Source organism: Neopelma chrysocephalum, unplaced genomic scaffold (genome assembly GCF_003984885.1).
Source record: "Neopelma chrysocephalum unplaced genomic scaffold, ASM398488v2 Primary Assembly neopelma1_23, whole genome shotgun sequence".
In the NCBI taxonomy this organism is placed as follows: Eukaryota; Metazoa; Chordata; class Aves; order Passeriformes; family Pipridae; genus Neopelma; species Neopelma chrysocephalum.
In genome coordinates this window covers 3,659,661-3,684,763 of record NW_020897691.1, presented here as the reverse complement: position 1 = coordinate 3,684,763, position 25,103 = coordinate 3,659,661, and the positions used below count along the sequence as shown (strand labels likewise).

General features: G+C 34.1%; 1 protein-coding gene across 10 annotated transcripts in view; it reads left to right on the top strand.

Annotated features, from left to right (window-relative positions):
* RYR2 (ryanodine receptor 2) overlaps positions 1–25,103 on the top strand; it is a 394,099-nt gene that overhangs the window by 305,232 nt on the left and 63,764 nt on the right. For all 10 annotated transcript variants that reach the window (XR_003534458.1, XM_027684666.1, XM_027684677.1 and 7 more), the window contains 12 exons: positions 275–324; positions 4,000–4,060; positions 6,074–6,312; positions 8,501–8,582; positions 10,581–10,711; positions 12,429–12,749; positions 14,096–14,336; positions 14,755–14,842; positions 15,884–15,976; positions 16,403–16,573; positions 17,502–17,561; positions 21,738–21,872. Coding sequence is in view for 9 of the 10 variants with exons in the window: in XM_027684666.1 (XP_027540467.1) it covers positions 275–324; positions 4,000–4,060; positions 6,074–6,312; positions 8,501–8,582; positions 10,581–10,711; positions 12,429–12,749; positions 14,096–14,336; positions 14,755–14,842; positions 15,884–15,976; positions 16,403–16,573; positions 17,502–17,561; positions 21,738–21,872 (1,672 nt within the window). In the remaining variant the exon portion in view is untranslated. The remainder of the gene's footprint in view (positions 1–274; positions 325–3,999; positions 4,061–6,073; positions 6,313–8,500; positions 8,583–10,580; positions 10,712–12,428; positions 12,750–14,095; positions 14,337–14,754; positions 14,843–15,883; positions 15,977–16,402; positions 16,574–17,501; positions 17,562–21,737; positions 21,873–25,103) is intronic.

The following is a 25,103-nucleotide window of genomic DNA, read 5'->3' as shown; positions in this document are numbered from 1 at the left end:
GGGATGCTTTTACATTAATTAGCTTTGCTTTTAATTTTTTTTTGTTTCTTTAATTATAATATGTGCTTATTTAACCATGTTTGTTAAGGATATGCACTTAAAAACTCTTTCTTTAGTACTCTGTCCCACATTCTGCTCAGACAGTTGATTCTTTCTGCGTGACATCATGTTGCTTTTCCTGCTCATATATCAGCTGTTATTTTTTCTTTCTTCTCCCCCCCCCCTTTTTTTTCCTTCTCCCTTCTCTTCTCTTTTGTTTTTCTTTTGTCTTCAGCCTGTTCTGCAAACTTGGAGTTCTTGTCAGGCATAGGATTTCACTGTTTGGTAAGGAGACCCTTGACAAATACTAGCATGGCCATCACTTGGTTTTCTTTGCCATTTTTGCATTGTGTTATGTGCTGCTTTGTTGCATGCTGCATGGCAGAAATGCATGGTCTACACAGACCACTAATAATTTAGATTGGTAGATCACAAAATTTATTAGAGGGAATAAAAAGCTTTTGTAGTTATCAGTTTGGGGGGTTTTGTTTAGTTTTCCGTGTGTCTTAACTAATATCTGGATTTCATTATCCTACCAAAGAATTTTGCTGAATAACTTATAATTACTAATTCATTATTTTATCCTAAATCATTTGGGAAAAACATCACCGAACTGCACATTTGTATTGGAAAGTCATTAAGGAAAATTTGAAGTGGCTGAAATGCTTAGTTACGTTCTGTGGAATTCTTGAATATTCCCAGATCTGCTTGACTCCACATACGCATGTGTACTATCTTTCTAATATTATGTGACTTTAGCAGGAGCTCTGTGTTTGTCTTATGCCATGTGAAAATCACTTAATTGAAGTAATTTACTTTGCAATTTTTTCTTATGCCATGAGTTGAGAGTTGAAATAGTACATCCTATGCATACATAGCTTCTATGGTGGATGCAGTGCAAACTTCAGCATCCATGAACATACCTAAATGGGTAATTTCTAGTGAATTAGAATTTGATTAAGGTAACATGCATCTAACTCAATTCCTGCATATTTCATTCAATTTGAAGGGAAGGAACTTGCTGCAGCAGTGTGGTGTTTAAAAAGTTTATAGACTGTTATGAAAACTATTAAACTGAGAAGAAAGATCAGAAGTTATTTTGGGATATCACTTTTGAATGTTTTGAGATGAGCTGAGTGGATTTCCGTATAAAGCAATAAGGTCATAGGAGGAATGGAGTTATTTCTGCAGCTGTGTGGCATTGTTGCAGCTTTTTCTGAAGGGCAGAATATGTCACAAGCGTACACAGAAGTTCTGATTTATACCCTAGGTTGCTTCTTCAAAGAATGAAATAACTCAAGTATACTATTAAAATTTTGTAAATCTTTTTTGTTATGGTGTGCATTTGACTTTCAGACTTTTTTTTCCTAAAATGAGTCACAGTTGAAATCAAAAATCCAAGTCAACGTAACTTTCTTCAGTACTAAAGAAAAGATCTTTTACACTCCACATCTCAGCTTTCTTATTTCCTGTTGTTTGGCTAGGTTTGAGTGGTAGGAGATAAGTCAGATAGGATCGGATGACTATTCCCCATGGCTACAGTTTGGTTTTTAACTCTTTTCCTAGACTGCAGTAACTAACAGAATAGAAAATCTTTATGCCAACACTGTGGTTTTTTCTGTTAATTATCACAAGATTACCATAAGATTGTGGAGCATGGTTGGGTTGTTTACTGTGGACCTGCTAACTCAACTCAAAGTCACCTTACAGTTTGCCTTACCTTGACAGTGAATTGCATCATATTAGAAAACTTGATCAACAGAGTTGCACTTACTCCAGCAAAGACAAGGACTGTGTAGAAGAGGGGAAAATGCTCATAAGGATGTCTCTGAGTACAGCTGGGCCTAGAAAGTTATTTGTGCATTTTGGAGGCATCTTCAGTGAGCAAGAGTTTCACCTTTTAGGGATAGTGGGGAGTTTGCTATAACAAATAACAAAATGCTATATAGTTTTGATATGTAGGTATTTTATATGACTGTGAATTTGAGTGGTACTTCTGAATATACAGCTGCCTTTATGAAAATCATTAGTGAAAGTCATGTAGCTTAAGCTGTATATAGAAGTCTTGATAAAATGGGAAATTAAGTATGCAAGTCTTCCAGAGGGAACTTAAATAGTTAATCACATTTGATATCTAAGACTGTTATTTAGATTATGGAATTGTAATTCAACATGTAAACATTATTTCTTACACTGTAAAAGTAGATTTTCACCCCAATAGTTTACTGTTTGAGAGTTGTAGCTGTGCATCAGGAAGACTGTATTGACTTATTTTCATTATTATTACTGGCTGAAATTGAAAGATTTTAGTGAATAATTTTGGTGAATTGAGCATTTTAATTTATGTTTTCTCAATTTAAAAAGCACATTTATATGAGTAGTTTGATTCAATTTGGTTTAAATCTCTAGTAAGGAATTCTATTCTGGAGCAGGTTGCTGAGAATTTGTGGCTACCTCATCCCTGCACATTTTCAAGGCCAGGTTGGATGGACCTTTCATCAACCTGGTCTAGTGGAAGAAGGTGTTCCTGGCCCCCCTGAATGGGGGGTTGGAACTGGATAATCTGTCATGTCCCTTCCAACCCAAACCATTCTATGATTCTATGACAGTCTAATCCACAATCCAAGTCCAGTTTGCTTTGAGTATTCTGTTCATACCTGCTGTCATTAGCACAATCTTTGAACTCTCTGCATTAACACTGGCATTGATATCACCAGAGCAGCAAAATAATAAGGAAAAAAATTGGATCTGGCAAAAAGAATCCTTTGGAGTGGTGTTTTTGGTAGGATTGTTTTAGGTCACCTCAGCTTTCTTATCTGCTCACTGTATTGATCACAAGTGCCAGTGAAAAAAGGGTGGGGCCTGACTAGGGGCAGCTGTGGAAGTTGTGGCTCAGTTTTGTTTAATCTGCTGTGGATGAACACCACAGCAATATTGGCAGCATAGAACAATTTCTCAGTGCTGCAACAAACCTCCCACACCTTCCTTGCAATTTATCTCTTTAAATCTCTATTTCACTGAGTTACTAATTTTAGTTGTATGTTTGCTTATATTTTTAAGTGAAATAACCACCAGTAAGAAAGTATAGTGCACTGTATCACTGTATGCAGATCACAGTATTTGCAGAAATATGTCTTAAACCTTCAATTAGTTTCTATTTTTTCATTAATTGAGAAAATTTAAATATAAAAACACATAAGAAAAGGCAGTTCTATTTTTGCAGAATTTCATTTAAAAAAAAATGTATTAGGTAAACTGTGGTTCAGATTTTTGTAGCCTACATGTGTCCTGTATTTAAAAAGTGAACTTACAGGAAAGAGGCTTGTAGAAGGCAAGATTTTGGGATATATATGCATACAAGGCATGTTGTGCGTAAGTCCTATTTTTACATATATAAGTATGAAAAAATAATGGAAAATAATGGAAAATATTATGGAATATGTATATTATGTTACTCGTGAACCACATCTAATCAAGCTATAAATGGCTGCAGCCTATGGGTAACACCAGGGAACTAACTTCTATTATGACATTTTATATAAATGTTCTCCTCCTGCAATAGTAACTTTTGAAAATTAACAGGGTTTTTGTTACTGAGAGGAGGAAGATAAATGTCCAGATAAACTTGAACTAATTGAAGCAAAATTTATAGAAATCAAATGAAAACCAGACAATACACTGCAGCTCTAATTAACCCCACATTTAAGTGCTTCCATTTTGACTGCCTCAGCTATTTGATGAGAGATGCTTTACTGGCTCTAGTTACTGCATTTGTGTAAACAAGGCTAAGACAAAAAAAATGCATGTTTTTTAACTTGAATGTTAAAATTATGCAGAAGTTCAGTTGCTCTTCTGCTATGTCATTTATTCTTTCAATAAATGCAGAGATACAGTTAGCAGAATGTTGATATGCTACACTATGCTCAGCTTAATTGGTGGTTCATTTTCTCCCTTTTTTAGGAAATGATGCCACATCAATAGTCAACTGTCTTCACATACTGGGCCAGACTTTGGATGCGAGGTAATACTGATTATATTTTCTAAAGTACAAAGAAAATCAAGAATAAAGAGTATAATGTGCAGTCAGATTTGTGCTTTCTGTGTAAGGCTACTGAATTTCAACACTCAAGGAGTTACCATGCTGAAAAGAATTCCCCTTGCAAAGTAGGTTAGTTACTAGGCTTTGACAGGATGCTATTTGTAGATTACACTTTCAACTTCGGTATGGATCAATGGTGTCCAGAAACAGCTAGCTATTCATTCATCTTGTTTTAATCATGTGACTTTCTTAAAACCGCAATAAAATTAGAAATACTTTAGTATTTTGCTTACACTGTTTAATCAAAAAATTCAGGAGTTAAATGGACACGGAATGCAATAAATCTGTCTCACAGAGTGTCTTTGTAAAATTAATTCAGGTTCTTATTTGAAAAAAAAAACCAAACCAACCCAGACACTTTACATAGATTTCAGTGTTACTTTTAAGTTAATTGAGCTGCCTGACCCATTGTTAGGTTTATAGATGAGAAAACCTTGATATATTGGAGGGTAATGTGTTGCTTTCTGTTTACTCTACGTTCAACCATCTGTGCTGATAGGTGATTTTTAGATCTTTGCAGCTGTGAAACAAAATATGGTAGTTTAAACTATCTCCGTGGAAATTTCAAGGTAACTTTTTTCACTTCGCATTTAGTCTCAAAAATTGACTGTATTACACACAGATAGCTCTTTTTCTCAGTATATTTGCAGTGGTTTAAATGGACAAGTTTTACTTTCCATTTGCTATGTGGTAGTCATGATCATGGTCACTAATATGGCTCAGATACTGCATGGTAATCCTTTATGTTGCAATATCTTGGATTTTTGGTCTTAAATTGTCCTTGCTCTATGCAGTTGTACAGATGGAATACTGATACAGGTGGAGGTCACTAATTTAGCTCTTGGTAGAGATGTAAAAATAGCTCTAGATAGGGATTAGGGAATTCATGGGAGTAACATGTAAGTTTGAAGAGATTGCCATTGAAACTGTATATATTTCTTCTTTAAAATGAACAACCAAAGAGAAAAACTGAACTAATACTAAATTTACAGAAGAACATCACCTGGGTTTCACTTTCCTTAAACAAAGGATTTCTGTAGTTGAGCTAGTTAAAACAAATAAGGTAATAATTCTCCTGAATTATATGTTGGTATTATGGTGCTAGAGTTATGTAATTAATGCATTTGTTTATTTATTTGGGGACCCCTGGTGGCCTAGGGGTTAGCATGCGGGACTCTCACCGCTGCGACCCAGGTTCGAATCCCAGTCCCCCCGGGCAGATGGAGCCCGTTAGCCCTGTGAGGCCATCCATCTATGAGAAGGTCACTCTAAACAAACCTATGTCCTGAGGACCTCACTGCCATTGTCCAAGCTCGCTTGGCCCCGGCAGATGAACCTTAGGATTAAAGGGTGGGCTCAGTTCAGCGCATGCTGCGTCTCACCTAAAAAATCCATTGTGCAGGCTGGAAAGGTAAAAGACCTTTCCCAAAAATCTTCGTTTGCGAAGACTGACCATTATTATTATTATTTATTTATTTATTTTTATTTTTAAACAGATGTGGTTGTTTTTACTCATTTCTTTTTGATGTCCTTATTTTGGAGACAGAAATATGACTGTCATGGTTGGGAAGACTTCTTGAGTTCTAGCTTGAGATAGATTTCTTCTCTTTCTAGAGTCAGAAATTTCAGACTTACTCATTCTTGGTTTTGTTAGGTGTTTTTTTTCCCTCTGAAATTAAATGAATAAATTTATAAATTTTAAAGGACTTCATTTTCTCAGCAGGAAGCCAAATAAAGTATCCTTGTGTTCTGCAGGATACCTATGAAACTTGTTTTCAGTAAGTTATTCTGCTTTGAGAAGATTTTACAATATTAAAAGATGAAAGATTTTTCTTCAGATCTCTATTATCTATTTCATATCATCCGAGACTAAACGTTATTCCATGCTTGTCTAATAGAATATTCTTTTTCATTCTTTTTGCATGCTATAAACAGGACTGTGATGAAAACTGGTCTGGAATCTGTTAGGATGGCATTGAGAGCATTTTTGGACAATGCTGCTGAGGATTTGGAGAAAACAATGGAAAATCTTAAGCAAGGCCAGTTTACACACAGCAGAAATCAACCAAAAGGAGTTACACAAATCATTAATTATACCACAGTTGCTCTCCTGCCAGTGCTATCTTCATTATTTGAGCATATTGGACAGCACCAGTTTGGGGAAGATTTGATATGTATGTATCATGCATCATATTATGTATGTATGTAGAAGGGCCATGCCACTAAAATATCTGTTGTATCATGTAGTAAGCGTTATTAGATTCTCATTTCTGTTAGAGAAGGACACATCCTATGTCATTTTGACAAAATTATCATAGATTTAATAAAAAATTTGCTGGAATCCACCAAAAACAGTCTGCAGGTTTTAGTGGACATCATGTAAATTATTAAAGCAGATGTGGCTGTGATTGGAAAGAAGGATTGATTTTGTTTATAACTTTACCATAGATTTAACGTGACTTTTTTCTTCTGTGAGAAGTCATTTTGTGCAAGTTAATTTGCTTTTTCTCTGTCTATAACTAAGGTTATACTACAAGAATGAGGTTATACCATCATACATACACTTTGACTCAGTTTCAGTTAGCAGGGAATCTTAAATTCTAAGGAAAAGGGAGAAGTGGAAGGAGCTCCTGAAGAATTCAGGCACCAGAGAAAGGAAGGTGTATGAGACCCTGTATATGGGGTTTCTGTAGAGATTCTGAATACCGCATATTGTGTTCTTTATTTTCCCCAACACGGTATCTGCAAGACAACATTTTGCAGACTTTGCAGTCTGCACATAAAGGTTTAGTTTTATATATTTTAGGAACTCACAGAAATTTTACTGTCCATGCTGCACTAAAGGAGGCAGGTCTGCTCTGTAGAGCTAACTCAGTTATGAAAATCCATGAAAAGGATCTGGCGGAAAAGAATATCAAGTTATATTTTTTCTCTTTTTAGAGTCTGTAAAAAGTATTATTTAAAAGAATGGCCTTAAAAGAACACTTTGAAAATTTGCAGTTGTATTGATGGATTTGAATGTCATGAGATATAAACATCCTCTTTTCTCATTAAATCATTTCTGTAAAATTAAGGAGACTGTGATAGTGTGCAGAAAAAATGTTTGTGGGGTTCACATACTTCACTTGTTCATCATAAACCACTGTTTTAGACATCAGCAGGTTCATGCCTTGTATAGTTTTTGATCTCTTGTATTCTGTGTTTTAAAACTTAATAATTAGCTTTGAATACTTTATCACTTAAGTTGGTGTTCTTAACCAGCTATTTTACATGCATCACACTGGTGTAAAACACCCAATTTAGAATTCATAAACTGAGTAAGAATAAATTATTTAAGTTGTGCCTATTTATTTTATCTAGAGCATAGATGAAAGGGCTATTTTTTCTTGCACACAACTTCTCTTTACACCTTGTTAAGAATAAGATTATCTTATTTGTACAAGCATCTTGACCTGCTACTTATACCAAGGAGTACTAGGTACAGAGTACTCTATGGGGGTAGCATGTTCAAAGGTGTACCTGAGGTTACTGTTATTATGTAAAAACACTCAACTACAAGATGATCTGAACTAAAATCACGGTACAGTAAAGAGCCAACCCACGTAGCTTTGATACAATACCTTGTAGGCTCTCCCAGCCCATGAAGTCTTATCCTGTTTTACTCACAATATTTCATTGCATGTTGGGCGACAATATTAGCAGTGTAATAGACACTAGGAAAGATATCTATGGCAAGAATGAGAGTGCTGTTCTTCTTGATGGTACTTACTCTGTTACTATATTACTGCAGAGTACACTAGAAAAGCATTTTTTCTAATAGATATTAAGATTATTCTCACATTTTTGTGGCTGAAGTATTTGTTAATTTTAAAACATCTATTGATGAAGTATTCTTAAGGACTAAAGGATTATTTTTTTTAATCCTTTGTCAGTGTAAAATGTAAACAAAGTACATGCTATTACCTAGTATCTGTGCCTAAATTTAAAAAAATATAAACTCTGATTAAAATATTTAGGTATTTGTTTCACTGGATTTCCTTTCTTTTGTACAGTGGTGTTCTACTTGTAAAGGTATCCATTTAAAGAGTTGGTATGCCATTAATTTCAGAAAGTTAATGCACTAGTGAAATACGTTTACTGTCTTAGCTGTTAACATGATATTGAAGTGAATGGAAGTTTTGAGTAAAAACTATAGCACTCAGAGGTCCAAAGACTTTCTCTATTTAGTGAGTGATTTCTGTGGATTGCCTTTGACATCTTAATGTTATTAATTCAGTTACTGTGGAAGGAAATGTATTTTAATTCTAGGGAAATTGCAAAAAAAATATCTCTTTATAAATAGCATTTTCTTCTTCTCTTTAGTGGAAGATGTTCAGGTCTCCTGTTATAGAATATTGGCCAGTTTATACGCTCTGGGAACTAGCAAGAGTATCTATGTAGAGCGGTAAGAAGGAAAAGTGTTCTTCTATTTGTGTTTATATTTAGCATCATGAATTTGCAGTTCAGAAATGAGTATAGGAAGAGATTGTTGTTGCAAAGATATCATGAGAGAAAAAATGGTGCTCAGATGTTAAGTGGAATGCAGTTGCATTTATTATAATACACTAAAAATATTGCATTATATGCTTGTCAAAATATATTTCTTAATTAAAACAAAAATAAAAAATAAAATTATCTGACATTATAACAAATAGGGCCTATTCGAGGGTCAACTGAGGCATTGCAAAATTATGTCCTTCAGCTCAGCAATTGTTATGATTCTTCCTTCTATAGTGTTTAATTTTGTAGTATATTTCTTTCTTATTACCCTAAATTAAATTTAATTTGTCACTTGTACAACACTACTTCTTTTCTAACTCAATTACCCAGGGAAATGAGGCTTTATAAGTGCTATTTTATGCATCTGTGTATCCGTTAACCCCCCTTCAAGTTACATTTGGTCTGTGTAAGCCATGTTAGGCCAAAACATAGAGATACTTAGATAATTCAGTTCTTAAAACTGAATAGTTGAACTATATTGACTAGAATTGTTCTGAAGGAAGGCTAAAAAGAATTCATACATTTCAGATATTGATATAGGAAGTTCACTGTTTAGGAAGTCACACTCTGTAGCAAATCCACCTGTGCATAACTCCAGAGCAGCCTAATGACATACACTTGCTTCCTTGGTGGTAGTATCACAGGAAACATTAAGAAGAAAGGTTGGGACCAATACTTAAGTTAAAAATTACACATCTGAGGAAAAACAGGTCTCCTTAATTTCATTAAGGAGATAAAAAACTTAGTTTGCTATTTGGCAAATAAATTATATGGGATTTGTTTTTAAGACAAAATATTTCAGTGTGATTGTTTTTATATGTGGTTGTCTACAACCATTATTGCAGTTGGAAAGCATATAGCATGCTCTTTTTAGATGTATGTGAGGGATGTATGATTTGCTCATGAAGACTTAATGAAAAGGAAAAAAAAGGAAGAAGGAACAAACAGTATAAATAACAATGGGAATGAAATTAGATTTAAATATAAAGTTTAATGAGTCAGATCTAGAAAGAATAAAATTTCCAAAAATGAGATAAACTATAGACTGAAGATGAATCTTTTTAAATCACAAAATCATTCTTGAGGCCTTTCATGATTCTCCTGGTTCAAATTCTCTTGGATATCTGGCACCTGTGTGATTCAGCCTCAGCTAGGAATTTCTCACCTCTCTAAAATCTGATCAATTGAATTGGAAATAAAAAAGAATAGTTTTAATTGTCCCTTGAAGGACCCAAGTGAAGTGACAGGGGCTCACTTATTTCTTACTAGAGGCAAGCTTTTTAAAATTTTGACACACTGAAGGAACTTTGATTATCAAATAAATCTTGTCATATATTTGAAGACATTAAAGCAATGTTTTTGTGAAAAACTTTCAGAGTTACTGATCATTAGAAGCAGTTTTTACTTGCTGAAGAACAAGCATGAAAGTGATTGTCACTATTTCTCAGGAAGAGGAAATATCACTTAAATGAAATAATACATGTTTTTGGTCTCGTGTTCTATCTGTTTGCTTTGTCTTAATGGTAGGGATTATAAAGTCAGTAAAGCTAAGAGAAAAGTAATAGTGCAGAAGGCATTGTTAAAATTACTTTGGTTTTTCCCTGCATGTTTCTCATTTTCTGTAAGCTAAGTAGGCCACCTTTGATGTTTTATGTCTTAACATTTCATTCATATGTTAGCAGAGGGTTGCTAGACTTCAATTTCTATTACCTGTTCTTGTGTTGATGATCCTAATAATGTAGTGGCTTATCTCTTTGAAATGTGTTCGTCTTAAAATAAAACCCCAAGGTGTAGTCAAACACCAATGACCAGATGACTCCGCTGGTGGTCCCTTCCAGCCTTACCCATTCTGTGATTCTATGATCAAAGGTGTGTATACTTACTGGTGTTTGTTAATTCACAGGCAACGATCAGCACTAGGAGAATGCTTGGCTGCTTTCTCAGGTGCCTTTCCAGTGGCTTTTTTGGAAACTCATTTGAACAAACATAATATCTACTCGATCTACAATACCAAGAATGCGAGAGATAGAGCAGGTATTTCCAGAAACTCACATAATGGTTATGAAAGCACTATTTCACTATAAATGCTTCTTGCCTTAATACATGTATTTTTGAATACATTTTATAGTGCAAGAATTTTCTTGTAATATCTTGTTTGTATTTCTTTTCTAAACCAATGATAAGTTTGGTAAAACTGAATATTTTATGGTCCTAAGGTTACCGATTTAATTTTGGGATGCCATTCTCAAAATACCACTTTGGAATCAATTTAATGAAGAGACTTCGCACAATTTAAGTCTCTCAGTTTTTATGTATCTGATGATAAAACTTACGTATTCTTGTCAGTAACTTTGGTTCCTCAGTTTATGCACACAATATTGGGTCCCTAAAATATAAATACTTTCAACTGAAGGAAAATACCTTTGCTGTATTAATTACATATTATGCCCTTATAAAGTAAATACATTGCAGAGTAGTATGTAAATTGTTTTTTTATTTTGTTTGACATACAAGACAGTACAGATACTTTCCAGTAATATTATGCATGTTTATTTTGCATATACCTTTTTATTCTACTCTTGATGTTTCTTATGCTGTAACATGATTGTAGAATACACACAACTTGTTCCTGCAACAAATAGAAGTTGCAGTAGCAGTGTACAAGCTCTGCATATATGCTGTGTGAATTATATCACAGATACAGATACATGACAGTACGTTTGTATAATATGACAGTTTATAATGACATCCATTTTATAACTTCACCTTTATTTTTAAAAAAGAGAGCATACCAGATTTGTTCTCCAATGAGCTGTAGTATCTTAACTTGAAAATATCAACAGCTATGCATTCTTGCCATATATATTCTAGCTATTTTACTACATCTAGAAGGAAAATCCACTGTATTTTCAATAATTTTTTTAACATAAAATTGAATTTATTTTCAAAAATTGCGTTAATCTTAAGGAGACTCTGTGATGTCCATGTAAAATGTATTAGTTCTATGTGGAGAAGATGATGTTTTTCAAAAAAGACTAGCCTTAGGCTATATTGGTACAGACATTTATATTAACCAATTGCAGGCTAAATTTTTGATTTATAGATATCTGTGTATGTCATTGTATGTGTATATAAGGATGTTGGACAGAGCTAGTAGTTGTGCTTACAGATTTTTATTTGTAGATGAAATAAACTGCCTCCAAAAAGAAAGGCAACTGCAGTGCCTTTTCAGAGGAAAGAACTAATAATTGAAATAACTTCAAAAATATACATTTACAATCAGACGTTCACCTCTATAATCAGTTTCTTGGATCTGCTCAATTCATTATGACAGGCAATGATTTTTTTTCTTCTATTAGCATTCCAGGTCTCATCTGATTTGTTGTTGAGATATTTCGTTGTATCAATTTCTTTCCTCAACTGCAAAGCTTATATTGGAAAAAGTTTTGAAATTTAAGTTTTATTCTGAATATAGAAAATCACATCTGATTTCTCCAAATTCATTCCATAATATTTACATTATTAAAATTTTCATGTAGGAATTATTTTAATTATAGGAATTTTCATATAAACAGTTTATTACTCAAGAGTATGAAAGGATGTGTTTTTTATTGTTGTGTTTGGGTTTTTTCCTTTGGATCAGAAGACTGTAAATGTAAATAGAAAGCAAAAATTATATTGAATTGCAAAAAAAAATTACTTTCCTTCTATGACTTGTTTATTGATTTTTGGAATTTTTTTTTTTCAATAGTTCTCAATTTGCCTACTAGTGTAGAAGAGGTTTGCCCAAATATTCCTTCCTTGGTGAAGTTAATGGAAGAAATTGTGGAACTGGCAGAATCTGGTATTCGTTACACACAAATGCCACATATCATGGAAGTAATACTGCCTATGCTATGTAGTTACATGTCACACTGGTGGGAGCATGGGCCAGAAAACAATCCTGACAAGGCTGAAATGTGTTGCACAGCCTTGACGTCAGAGCACATGAACACTCTCTTGGGTAACATATTGAAAATCATCTATAACAATCTTGGTATTGATGAAGGAGCCTGGATGAAGAGATTAGCAGGTAAGATGCAAAAATAAATAATTAAGCAAGCAACTGTGTGTGTATTCAGAATGTATATATATACACACACTCTGAATTACTCTGTATTTACTGTATTAAAGCTGGAGTAGAACACTCATATTTTTACATTTTTAAACCATAAAAAATCTTGATGAAATATTAAGTATTAAGAAAAAGCAATATGTTTTAATCTCAAAATAAGTAACATAAGAAGAACATTAGACTATTTCTTTTTCCCCAGAATATAGACATATGCGCTTTGCAGTATATTGAATTCAAGGACTTACAGTTATTTAGTTCATTTTCATTATGTAGCAAGTTTCCTTTTGCAGGCATTATACAGTTCTTTGCTATTCTGTGTGAATGCTGGATCCTTAAAATGTGGTTGTGAAGGTGTATATCTAACGTATCCATTGCAATAAAATCTGGAAATGTTCATGTCATTTTAGTAATCCTTACATTAACTTCATTGTGATAACACCTTAAAATTTATTTAAAACCACTTTATTTTGCAGTGTTACAATCCCTGAGGAAAAGTCACTTCAGTGGTGTGGATTCAGTTTTTCAATTAGACTTTATTATGACTTTCCAGTACTTGCTATAATAGTAATTTCATTCATGGTAGTGCTCTGAATTCCTAGTCTTTTGAGGGTTAGTAATGTAGTCTAAGGATAATGTAGTCTAATGTTAGTCTAAGGATAGGTGGTAACTGACAAATTCTTTGTAATTTAATCAATATGTTACAAATGGTTTTGCACTAATGGGCCCAGTGCTAATTTACATATTTCTTCTTATGAGTAGATTTGCAAAAGCTTGTGCTAATGAGTCTGAAATGAATGGTTGTCTCATTTGTGTCTACATACAAGCCTTCCTAATGTGCATAAGAAATACTGGCAGGCTGTTTCCTTAGGTTTTCAAATAACCAGGGAATGCTTTTGAGTTCCACTTCGCACAAGTTAAAAAGCAACGTTCAAAAGGGAGGCCAGTGGCTGAGAAAACTTGTGTGTGTAGTATGTATACACACATGTATACATGTATCCACCCACACATACCATTAAACGACTTCTACATTGCTCAGTAAAACTATGTAGACAAATACCATGCTGACAGAGTACCAGTAAGGAGGTATTTCAAGTTTTATGATCTTGCCCTCATAGTGACAAACTGAATTGACTTTGTGAAATCCTGACCACATTTAATTCTGGGCAAAACTTCTGCTGATTTCAATGGGGGCAGGATTTTGCTTTGTAGCCTAGAAATGAGATTCAAGAAAGTGGGAAAAGGTAAAAGTTTTTATTTATATGTTGTGGCAAGGTATATATTATAATGTTCATTGCCTTAAATAGTGTTTTCCCAGCCCATCATAAGTAAAGCGAAGCCACAGCTCTTAAAGACACACTTCCTTCCACTGATGGATAAATTAAAGAAAAAAGCAGCAGTGGTTGTATCGGATGAAGAACATCTAAGAGCAGAAGGCAGAGGTGACATGTCGGAGTCTGAACTGCTCATCCTAGATGAGTTCACCACTTTGGCACGGGACCTCTATGCCTTCTACCCTTTGTTGATTAGATTTGTGGACTATAACAGGTATGTGGAGAGGAATAGGTCAGTGAAGCTCATAAAACCTTCCTGTTTATTGATACCATTTCTTATCCTTTGATATGCCTAGCACTGAATTAAAGTGGCTTTTACTCAGTCTGACAATCTTGAAATTGCTCAAGCTAATGCTTTGTGACTTTTAGGAGGAGCTGGGATCTTTTTTGTAAGAAAACAAAAAAACTCCAAAAAATTGCAATCAAAATGTATTGGATTAGACCTAGGATTAATGTAGAAGGATTTTAAGGGTTTTGAAATAGGATAGCAAAAAGCCACTGCTACCAGAAAGGATTAAAAACATGCATGCTTGGTTTTGTTGACATGTATCCTTGTAAAATGTTGTAAACTGATTTCAAAGCATAAAGACAGTGAGGATCATCCGCATTTTCACCCTTTTACCAAATTTTAGGGCAAAATGGCTGAAGGAGCCCAACCCTGAAGCGGAGGAGTTGTTCCGCATGGTAGCTGAGGTCTTCATTTACTGGTCAAAGTCTCATGTAAGTAATTCCTTGATAAATACTTGTTTTAATGAGGTTTTTAAACAAGTAGACCAAATATGTTTGTAAAACACATTTAATGACATAATTGAAACTGAAGATGAGAAGGTATTAATGACTTTCACATTTCTGACACTTCTGAAATGGCAGAGTAACTATGAGAGTTGATAGGTATTTTGTAGCATAGTAACACTAATTGTAGATATTTATTTAGAGATTCTAATTTTTTTTGTTGTAGGTTTTCTGTTTGTTTGGGGTTTTTAAATTTTTTTTTAATATTTAATATATTAAGCTAATTGTTTTGAATCCTTATTTTTTTTTCTTTTCAGTTCTTTTGACCCTATAGCCTTTTTATAACCAGACATAATCAGGCACATGATGCAGTGAATACTGGAACACAAAGAATTAAAAAAGCAAAAGAGACTAAATACTTTCAGGCATCTCATCTCTGTATGGACTGTTGGTTGTACTAAATTTCTTTTTTTGCCATAGCTTCAATTCTTTCAAGTTTGGGAAACAAGATGCCTTTTGAATTCTGTACTTGTGCCTGAATTTAACTGTAAGATTTAATATAAACACCACTGTTCACAGAAACTGGTTATATACAGTATACTGGATCATCAAATTACTTGTGTATTCACAAGTTCAGTCTTTTATTTAAAAATTTTCTTATGTATCTGAATATAGTGGAAATTTATAGTGGGGCAAAAATTAAGTGAATATTTACTGGTAAGGAAAATTCCAGACAATATTTTATTTTGAATTGGAGGAGGAGTGAGATTTTTGTCATGTCTGTTTAATAGCTAGAGAGCATTTCCTTCTCTCTAACATGGAAAAAAACCCCGAACATACAACCACCTTAGCTATGCCATGTAAATAAATGTGAAATTGAAGGACATTATTGATCATCTGTTAATTTTTACTGTTCTTGTCTTAAATTATGGATTTTACAGATTTTCAGTTAATTTAAATTTCTATTTAAGACATGTTTGGATAGATTCCTTGTATAAATGCTTCTAACTGAGATCTGTATATTTCCAGAATTTCAAAAGGGAAGAGCAGAACTTTGTGGTACAAAATGAAATCAACAACATGTCTTTCCTTATCAGTGACACCAAATCTAAGATGTCTAAGGTAGTGTAAAGATCTTTATATTTTTCTTGTTGCAAAGAGGAAGAAGACAGGAGGACTCCAGAAGAGCGCTTTTTTTTGTTTGCTTGATATTTTTTTTAGTAAATTTGTTTTTTTGCGGGGTTTGGGTTTTTTTGGTGGTGTTTGTTCATTTGTTAGGGAAGGTTTTGTTTGTTGGTGGATTTTGTAACAAGATCTGATGAAAATCCTGGATTGAGATTCAAAACAGAGCCATTTGAGAAACACAGTGGACCTTACAGGTATAGGTGCAAAATATTGGCAATGATATAATGGCAGTTCCATTAGATATAGTTGCACCTGTATAGATGATAAGGAGATTTTCAAACCAGAGACAAGTACAAAGTTGCTAGTACAATTCTTTTACTTAATATGAGATTTTTTTTTTCCCATCTTGGCTTTATTCTGCAGGCAGCAGTTTCTGACCAGGAGAGGAAGAAGATGAAGCGAAAAGGTGACCGGTATTCTATGCAGACCTCTCTCATTGTGGCAGCTCTGAAGAGATTACTGCCCATCGGCCTAAACATTTGTGCTCCTGGAGACCAAGAGCTAATTGCACTGGCCAAAAATCGATTTAGCATGGTAGGTGCTCTTTTTGCACTTGCAAAAGGTAGAAATATTTTACTAGGGAAATTATTTGAATATTTCACCCTGTACTCATTTTACAGTGTGACACAGAGAAACAAGACTATAATTCTGTAATATAAAAGGGACAATGGGTAATTATAGTAAATAGTTAGCTGCATGTAGTTCTCATGGCTTAAAACATTTCAGTTTGGACGTACTTATTTTCTAAATGAACAGTATATGAATAAAGATGACATGATTAAATTAAAAATTATTCTTCTCTCTTAATTTTTAATGCTAATTCGAGTTTGTTATATTTTATGAAGCTTGAATTTGGAAATAAAATTAAGGACTAGATGTTTCCTATCTTGTATGCCCAATATCGTAACTAATTCCTTTTGGTCACTCTTATGTGAATGCAAGAGTTTTTGTAGGGGTAGACTAATTTAAAAGTGATTCTTCTGGGTATAAAATCACAGTGCAATAATGTGATTGTAATTTGGAATATACTCCTTTCTCAAGCTGTGATACTTTATACACCCTGGCAGGTTATGACCTTTGGACAGCTGAATTGAGTGTTATACAGGATAAAAGATTTCCAAAAGAAACAGAAATCAAATCAGAGAAGGGTGTGTTCATGTTATTGGTTTTGTTTGGTCGAACTTTGGTTGTATGTACACTCGTAATTTTAATTCAGACTTGCACTTAGTGTGTTACTGTGATCAAATATGTATGATGCCATTCAGAATGTGTTACTGCAAGCTTGGATGTGTAGCTAGTTCTGGCCTGATTAAAAAGGATTTGTCTCTTAGATTTTCCTCAGTCTTCCACATTGTCAGTTTTATTCATCATCCGATGAAACCCAAGACTGACATTTAATGAATCATAACTTTTCCTAATTACCTTCTATTCCTAATTTATATGATTTGTAATCTATTGGCAGAAAGATACTGAAGATGAAGTACGAGATGTCATCCGCAGTAATCTTCACCTTCAGGGCAAGGTAATCTATATGCATTTTTTAAATGTGATTTCTCTTCCTTCAACTTCATGTGTTGGCGCCATAAAATGACAACCTGCCTTGGTTCATTAGGATGACTTGTTGTCCGTTTTTCTCTTCTGTCAAGTAACTTGTTCATGTCAATTACTAAATGGTAGGTTTTTGATGTGTATATATATATAAGCATTATGTATGATAACATGTGGACCTTCAAATCCCTTGCTATGCACACCATTAATATGAAATTGGAGATGGAAGCAACGTCTAGCACTGTTTAAACTCCACCTACTATTATTCGAGATAAAATCTGCAAAATGCACAGACTTACTTAGTTTCAATTTGAAGTGTAAAGGAAAAGGAAGCTTTGGCATAATCTGTAAAGTGAAAAACCTCTAGTTTCCTAAGTTTTTTTCCTGGTTTTCAGCCCAGGGAAAAGAAAGTATTTTGGAAAAAAAAATCAACTTTTCTTAATGAATTCCAGTTAGTACCAGATGAATAGCCCTAGAAAGAAAGTCCTGAAATGGCCAGTGTAGTTGAATTGTTTTATTAATGCCTCAAATAATGACAAAGAAGCCAGAATATGGAAGTATAATAAAAGTGTAATAAAATTACACCTCTCCTCTGTTGAAGGAAGATGGAATTATACCTATTTATTTAGGATCGTCCTTTACCTCCCCCCCCGCCCTATGTTTTATTCACCGCAAGAAAAAACTAGCTAGTGTTTCCTGTGCTCATAAAAAGGTCCCAAGAGAATAAATATGTGAGTTGAAAATCTGGTGTGCTTTTTTTGAAGGGTATTTAAGAATCATCCAAAATTCTAGATTCCACTGCAATCAGTGCATGGCATTAATAAATTTTTTAAATGAGCTGGTACTAGGATGGTTGTTCCTGAATCATATGTGAAGATTAATCTTCTCCCATCATGTTTTCCATGTATCGCTGCCATGTCAAGCAAGATTATGTGGAGGTTGGGGTTTCTGGGAGCTCACAAGAAGATGCATCATTTTGCAAAGCTAACAATTAGCATTTTTCATAAAATACTGCAAATAAAAATTCACTAGCTTCAAATTATAGGGATTGCGCATAGAAAAGTTTACCACTGAAAGCAAAAGCTTGAAATACTTATCCTTGTATAGCAAATATTGTTATATACTGGGAAGCAGAAGAAAACACGCAGGCAAAGTACTAGGAAGAAAAGAGCATTTCTGAAGATCTTAATGTAAGCAGTGTGCATGCCATGAACATAGAAACCTTAAATGTGAGGTGATTTTGTGTATAAACTTCAATAGTGTTTTCTTAATGACAAAGATAGATATTTCTGTTCTGTTATTTTTGCTGTGTCTAAATTGTCATTTTGTGAGCCATGCAGTTTTAAGTCTTGCCTGGCATTTCATGTTGCTATTTAGCACTTTTCTTCCTGTTTTAGCTACTCCAGCTTCTATTTTGTTTCTTCAGTGTTAAATATTGCTGTTAAGAAATTTCTGTCTGTTACTGCTTTGTTGCCTGGACAGAATGATACATCTTAACACCTTGACCTGTGCTTTGTCTTCAGAAACTTCCTGTACTTCAATTAAAAGTTTGCTATTATTGGGCAACATATCACCTCCTCTGTTTATACCACATGAGAATAAAAGTGCTTTTAAATTTCTTAAATTGATGAAATTTCACAGGGCCTTGATTAGGTAATCTTACCTAATCCAGCTGTAAGTGATTTTAGATTTTCCTGTGGAAGATGAAAATCTGAAAGAGAACCATATAATACATAGATAAAACTAAACAGCTATTGTAGCTGTCTTGATTTTATAGCTATTTACACATCTCTTTAGTAGCTTTGAAAAGCTCTGATTTTGTCCTGTGTGTGAAAAGTGGTCAACTCAACTACAGAAAAAATGAATAATTTATCACTGGTACATTCTAGAGTTCACATAAAACCTAAACGTGTATCTTAATTACTTTAATGTATAAAGCTAAATTCAGTAGTTATGTACAAAGTACAATATAATTTATTCCATAATTCTCTGATGTCATTAGCGTTCAGTCACTGTTGTGACTGACTCAAATACATGTCAGGTACAGTCAAGTATGATGTTTCTTGTTAAGGAAAATTATGCTCTTGTACTTTATGGATACACTGCTCTTTTGTCATCTAATTGAGTCAGACATAAAAGGAATGTAGGCCAAATAGTCTTATAAAGTTAAATTACTATTAAATGCTATGAATTAGTGTGTAACTTATGTGTAAAATGGTGTTTGTGTAAAGTGGCTTTCAAAGCATAGGAAAAATACCATTTTTCGAAAGGCTGGTTTTGTTCCAGTCATAACAATATTCATTCTTCAAATGGTGTTTTCTGTTAACCGCCTGCTTCTCACAGACACCATGTTCTGTCATTTATGTTAGAGCTAAAATTCAATTAATCTTGATTTCTCTTTGGAAAAATGCATTGTTTGAGAACCATCCTTCTGAATCTTTAGGCTATTAATGTTGTGGCGTCTATTTCATGCATTTGTCTACCTTTGTCTACATTTGTCTTCACCGTGTTTCTGTCTTTCCTTTCCTTGCATGCCTGCATGCTGTTACTCAGTACTGAGCCTTTTATTTCAAGAAATTGATGACGAAACTTGCATTCATTTTGACATGGATGAAGCTCAAGTCACCAAAATCTTCTTCCAGCCATTCTAATTCACACCTTGAAATGCCAACTACTCATACCCTTAGAACACTACCTTTACAAAAAAGCTGTACCTTGATAGAATGTGAGGAGTCCTCAGATCAAAAGACATCTCCACCTGTGATTAAAAAGTCTTTTGTGGACTATCCATTCATGATGATCCAGTCAAATGCTCACACAAAGACTGTGGATGTGACAGTTGTTAAGAAATGGAAAAGCCGAAAGGTGGAAGAAATGCCTGCCAATCGTGGCTTTCTAGGTTGTAATAAGCTATTATTGAACGACTGTGTAAGTTTATAATAATTCCTGGAACTTGAGTAAACCGTGTATCTTAAGATGTTTTGTGGAGGTGAAGTAGCATTATTGTCTCATCTTAGACACAAATTGAAATCTGGATCCACAAAGATTTTTTTAGAAAAGTAAGTGTTGAGTTCAAGCCTTACTTGAATCGGTAGTGTTTAGGCCCCTAGCTGCTCTAGGCGTCCAGGCCAATGTGACTTAAACATTAACTGCATTATCAGGAATGATCACTGGCCACAGATCTCAGTAAAATGGGTTAGGCATTGCATTTGTCATCAGTGTCCCTGGCACGGTAAATGGTTGCAAGCTGTGTTCCGTCACCATTGATTAGCGGGTCTGGGGAGACAAACCAAAAAAGAGATCATTAATTGTAAAACAGAGAATTAAAAGTCAGTAAAATAGAAAAAAATGAAATGTAAGGAGAAAAATTTTTTAAAAAAATTGATTTTTACGCTTCTTTATAATTTGTAGGCTAATAAGCAAATGCATCTTGAATTAATTTTTCCTAAATTAACTTGTCATTTTTTAGTTGGTAATTGGTAAAATTAGGATTTTCTAGCAATTGATTAAATTAAAAAATAGACATAAATAATAGTAATACTACTAATTTCCATGACTGAAAATGAAGTAATCCCAACTAGTAGAGCAACAATTTCAATTGGTTTAATAATATTGGTTTAATAATGGGAAAGTCAGTGTACTAAGTTATGCCTGTCTACCTCATATTCATTACTTTTCTCAAATAACATATTCATTGCTGGTGCCAGTGCTGGTTTTTGTCCCATGAACATTTGCTATTTGTATGATTATTAGCATTTTAGTTCTCTGGAACAGGTTGCCCACAGAAACTGTGGATGCATCATCCCTGGAAGTGTTCAAGGTCAGGTTGGACAGGGCTTTGAGCAATCTAGTCTGGTGGAAGGTGTCCTTGCCCATGGCAGAGGGGTTAGAACTAGATGGTCTTTAAGGTCCCTTCCAATCCAAAACATTTTATGCTTTTATGGAAGCTCTTAAAAATATTGCACAAATGAGTCTTTAGTTTAGTTCTCACAGACAGTGTAGTGGATACTTTATGGTTTTGCCATGTAAAGGTGTGGGTTAGCCATATAAAGTGCTTCAGTTGACCTTTGCTGCAGTTTCTATACTAATTAAACTGAACCTATGTTTGGAACGTTTTGACTTGGTGACATGTGAAATCTTTCTCCTGCAGCTTGAGGATCCCGCCATTAGGTGGCAGATGGCACTTTACAAAGATTTACCAAACAGGACTGAAGATTGCTCAGATCCAGACAAGACTGTGGAAAGGGTCCTTGATATAGCTAATGTGCTATTTCACCTGGAACAGGTTAGGCACATTTTACCAATTCCATTGCATCTTAATCTGAATAAAAATATTTACCCTTTCATTTATACTTTTACCTGCTGTATTTAATGTTATATTCTTTTTTATTTATTTTGATGGCTACTGCTTACATGCTTAATCTTGTGTTTTCTAATCAAATATTGTGGTCATATTGATCACACCGTGTGTTTGCAGCAGCTTCAAAAATAATTTGTTTGACCAACAAGTCCAACTCATATATTCCTTGCTGCATTCAAAAAAGAGTAGAAGCAGGTTGGAGGAATTGTTTTTTTTTCTGAGAAAGTTCTGGCAGAATCTTTAAGTTGTTTCAGAATCTGGTACACAGCTCTTTTATATTATCTAATTTTTTTTTTATTAATATATGAAATCACATGTGACTGGAACTATAGTAAGTTTCATTTAAATAATTATGTGTTTTATTTTGTGTCCTTCTTCCCACTAGCATTGTTCTTTAAAATTTAATAAAAAATCTGCTATATTGATACATCTGAGTGGTCAAAGACTACTTGATAAATTAGTCTTGCCATTTAACTTATTTAATTGTTACTTATTTTGAATTCAGATTTACTCTGTGTTTTCCAGGGTTTCCTTTTTAAAATGTACTGAAGAAACAGGACATTAACTCAGAGGGTGTTGATGGGTTTGAGGATTGATGGGTTTGAGGATGCAACTGATGGTTGCACACTATAGACTAGATCAGTTGATTTCACTTAGAAGCTTGGCACAAGTTTCAGATCTGATGTCAGGAAGTTTCCATATCATGATGATATCACTGGTTCAGTCAAGTAGGAACCTGAGAGATATGTGAATGTGTTCTGCAGCGTGTTGGTGCGAATATTGCATTCTGTCTGTTGCATCACACAACTCTTCTTAATATAGTTTGCTAGTCTTGGTATGGACTTGCTTTAAGTTTGAACAGCCTTACATAGGATGAAGAGGACTCAGAAAATTCTACCTGTTGCTGAATACATGTGGAGCGAGCAAAAAGTGATAGAATATGGAAGTAAATACATGTCAATCGTGGTTTGCCAACTAAAGAGAGACAGAGAGAGGAGAATAGGTGGTGATTTGAAAAGATATAGGGTTGCTCTGAGGAAGGAAAAATAGAGGAAAGCTAGAAATGGGGGGGGAGGCAAAAGGTCTTGTCTTTTACACTGGTTTTATCAAAGTTAACTGAGCCGAAAGGAATGATTTGCATATACAGAGCTGCATAATTCAACTTGTATTTGAGTTCAAACAGCATATACCAATCTTGATTTCTGGCATTTTAGCTTTACTATCATGTATATAAATCGATTAAGCTTGTGTAGTTTGGAGAAATTGTTCAAATGAGTGAAACCCAACGTATGATACCTGTCTTTTGCGTGTTCTGTCATAGGATCAGTCTGACAGCATATATAATCCAGCAGTAGTACAGAACAGGATGGATTCCCATTGTAATATCTGATCAACATTTAAGATCAGTCCTTCTGAGCAGACTTAATGACTTGTCAAGTAAATGTTTTCTGCTCTTTTTTGGCTACCTTGCACCTATTTGTTTAAACATTTAGCGCCTCAGCTTTACTTATCTTCTGTAGCCAAATGCTCAGGTGTTTTTGTTACTGAAATGGGTAATTTGGTGTTTTTAAAAATAATGAATATGTGAGCACTGCATCTATTTTTATGATGTCTTGAGTAATCCTTTGCTCTCTGTATGCAAATCCTCTGTTTCCATATATACATTCTCTGAATGCTTTCCTTATTGCAACTGGCAATGATCAGTTTATTTTGTATTTTCTTTCCATGCACAGCTAACTTCTTTGTTTTTATTATTTTCAGAAATCTGCTTGTGTAGGCCGAGGCTATTTCTTTTGGGAAAGTATAGAAGGGTTTATAACTGTTTATGAAGATATTACTAATTACCTAACTTTCACAGTTGGATGTCTGACTTCTAAATTATTAGTGCTGACTTTGTTTTGTGACTGTAAATAAGTTTACAGTGAGCACTTTTTTGTCCTTTCTCTTAACAAATATTTTTCATTTCTATTTTAACTTTTAGAAGGAACTTATTTATGATTGTCACCATTTATTCTTGCAAGTATAATTGTCTATATCACTGAATGCTTGGTAGTATTTTGTCTGTTTAATTAAATGTTTATTGTTTAACTATGAGATTTTTCTGTATTTCACTAAACTGGATAACCAAATTTGGAGTGAATATCAAGTCTACATAAACATCAGAATCATCACTATGTATTTTAAATATAATGCCTAACTTGGTTACGAGGGAGAATCATTAAGTCTTTCAAGATACAAATGCTAACTTCCATCGACTTCTTTGATGATGTTGGAACACAGAGGAGCTATTATTCCAATAGCATAGTTGTCTGTAAAAGTAACAACCCCCCTTCCCAAACAAACAAACAAACAACCCCCTACAAAAGTAATCCCCTCCTTAACTCTACAAAAACTGTGTAGATTAAATCAAATCATATAATCTCTTTGGAAGACTTGTAAAATAAATCACAAAAACTGTAAATAGGCTGTGGAAAAGGAGTGATCATGGCTCCCAGTTATCTAGTCAGGCTATATATTGATGTATGCAGATACTCTTCAGCACCACAGTAGTAATTTTCTTCTGATGGAAACAAGGATGAAAGGTGGAAGAAAATAAACTAAAAGAGCAAAAGTTAAAGATGGATCACAGCCAATTTCATTGCATGCTACTGTAGAGCCACGATGCAGAAAGATCTATCTTAAGATAGAGCTGTAGGTTTATGAAATACAGCTGAAGTGTTTTAGAGTTTTTCATGTACATTCTAGCTGTGCTGATTCATGAAAGAGATTTAGTCCTAAGTCTTTGTGCTTGTTTCTCTTTTTTAAAGTTAATTTGTTTCCATCGTAGCTGATCATGGTAAACATTAGAAATAAAAGATGAACTGTATTTAGGACAATTTCTTAAAAATATTGTATGAGGCAATGTGAAGGTGTACAATTTACCTGTACATATGCAAAAAGCTACATATAAAAGATGGAATGAGTGAATATTCTTTGTATTAAAAGTGAAGGTTTCCTGAGACACAGCCTTATTGATGACAGTATTCTATCCAAAAGACAGAAGAAGTAGAAAGAAGTAAAAAAGGAGAATATCTGTATCATACCAGGAAAGGGAGATTTTTGCTTTATTTCCTAAATTCTGATTCTACAACTTGGTTGACTGCTTGAACTCTGTCT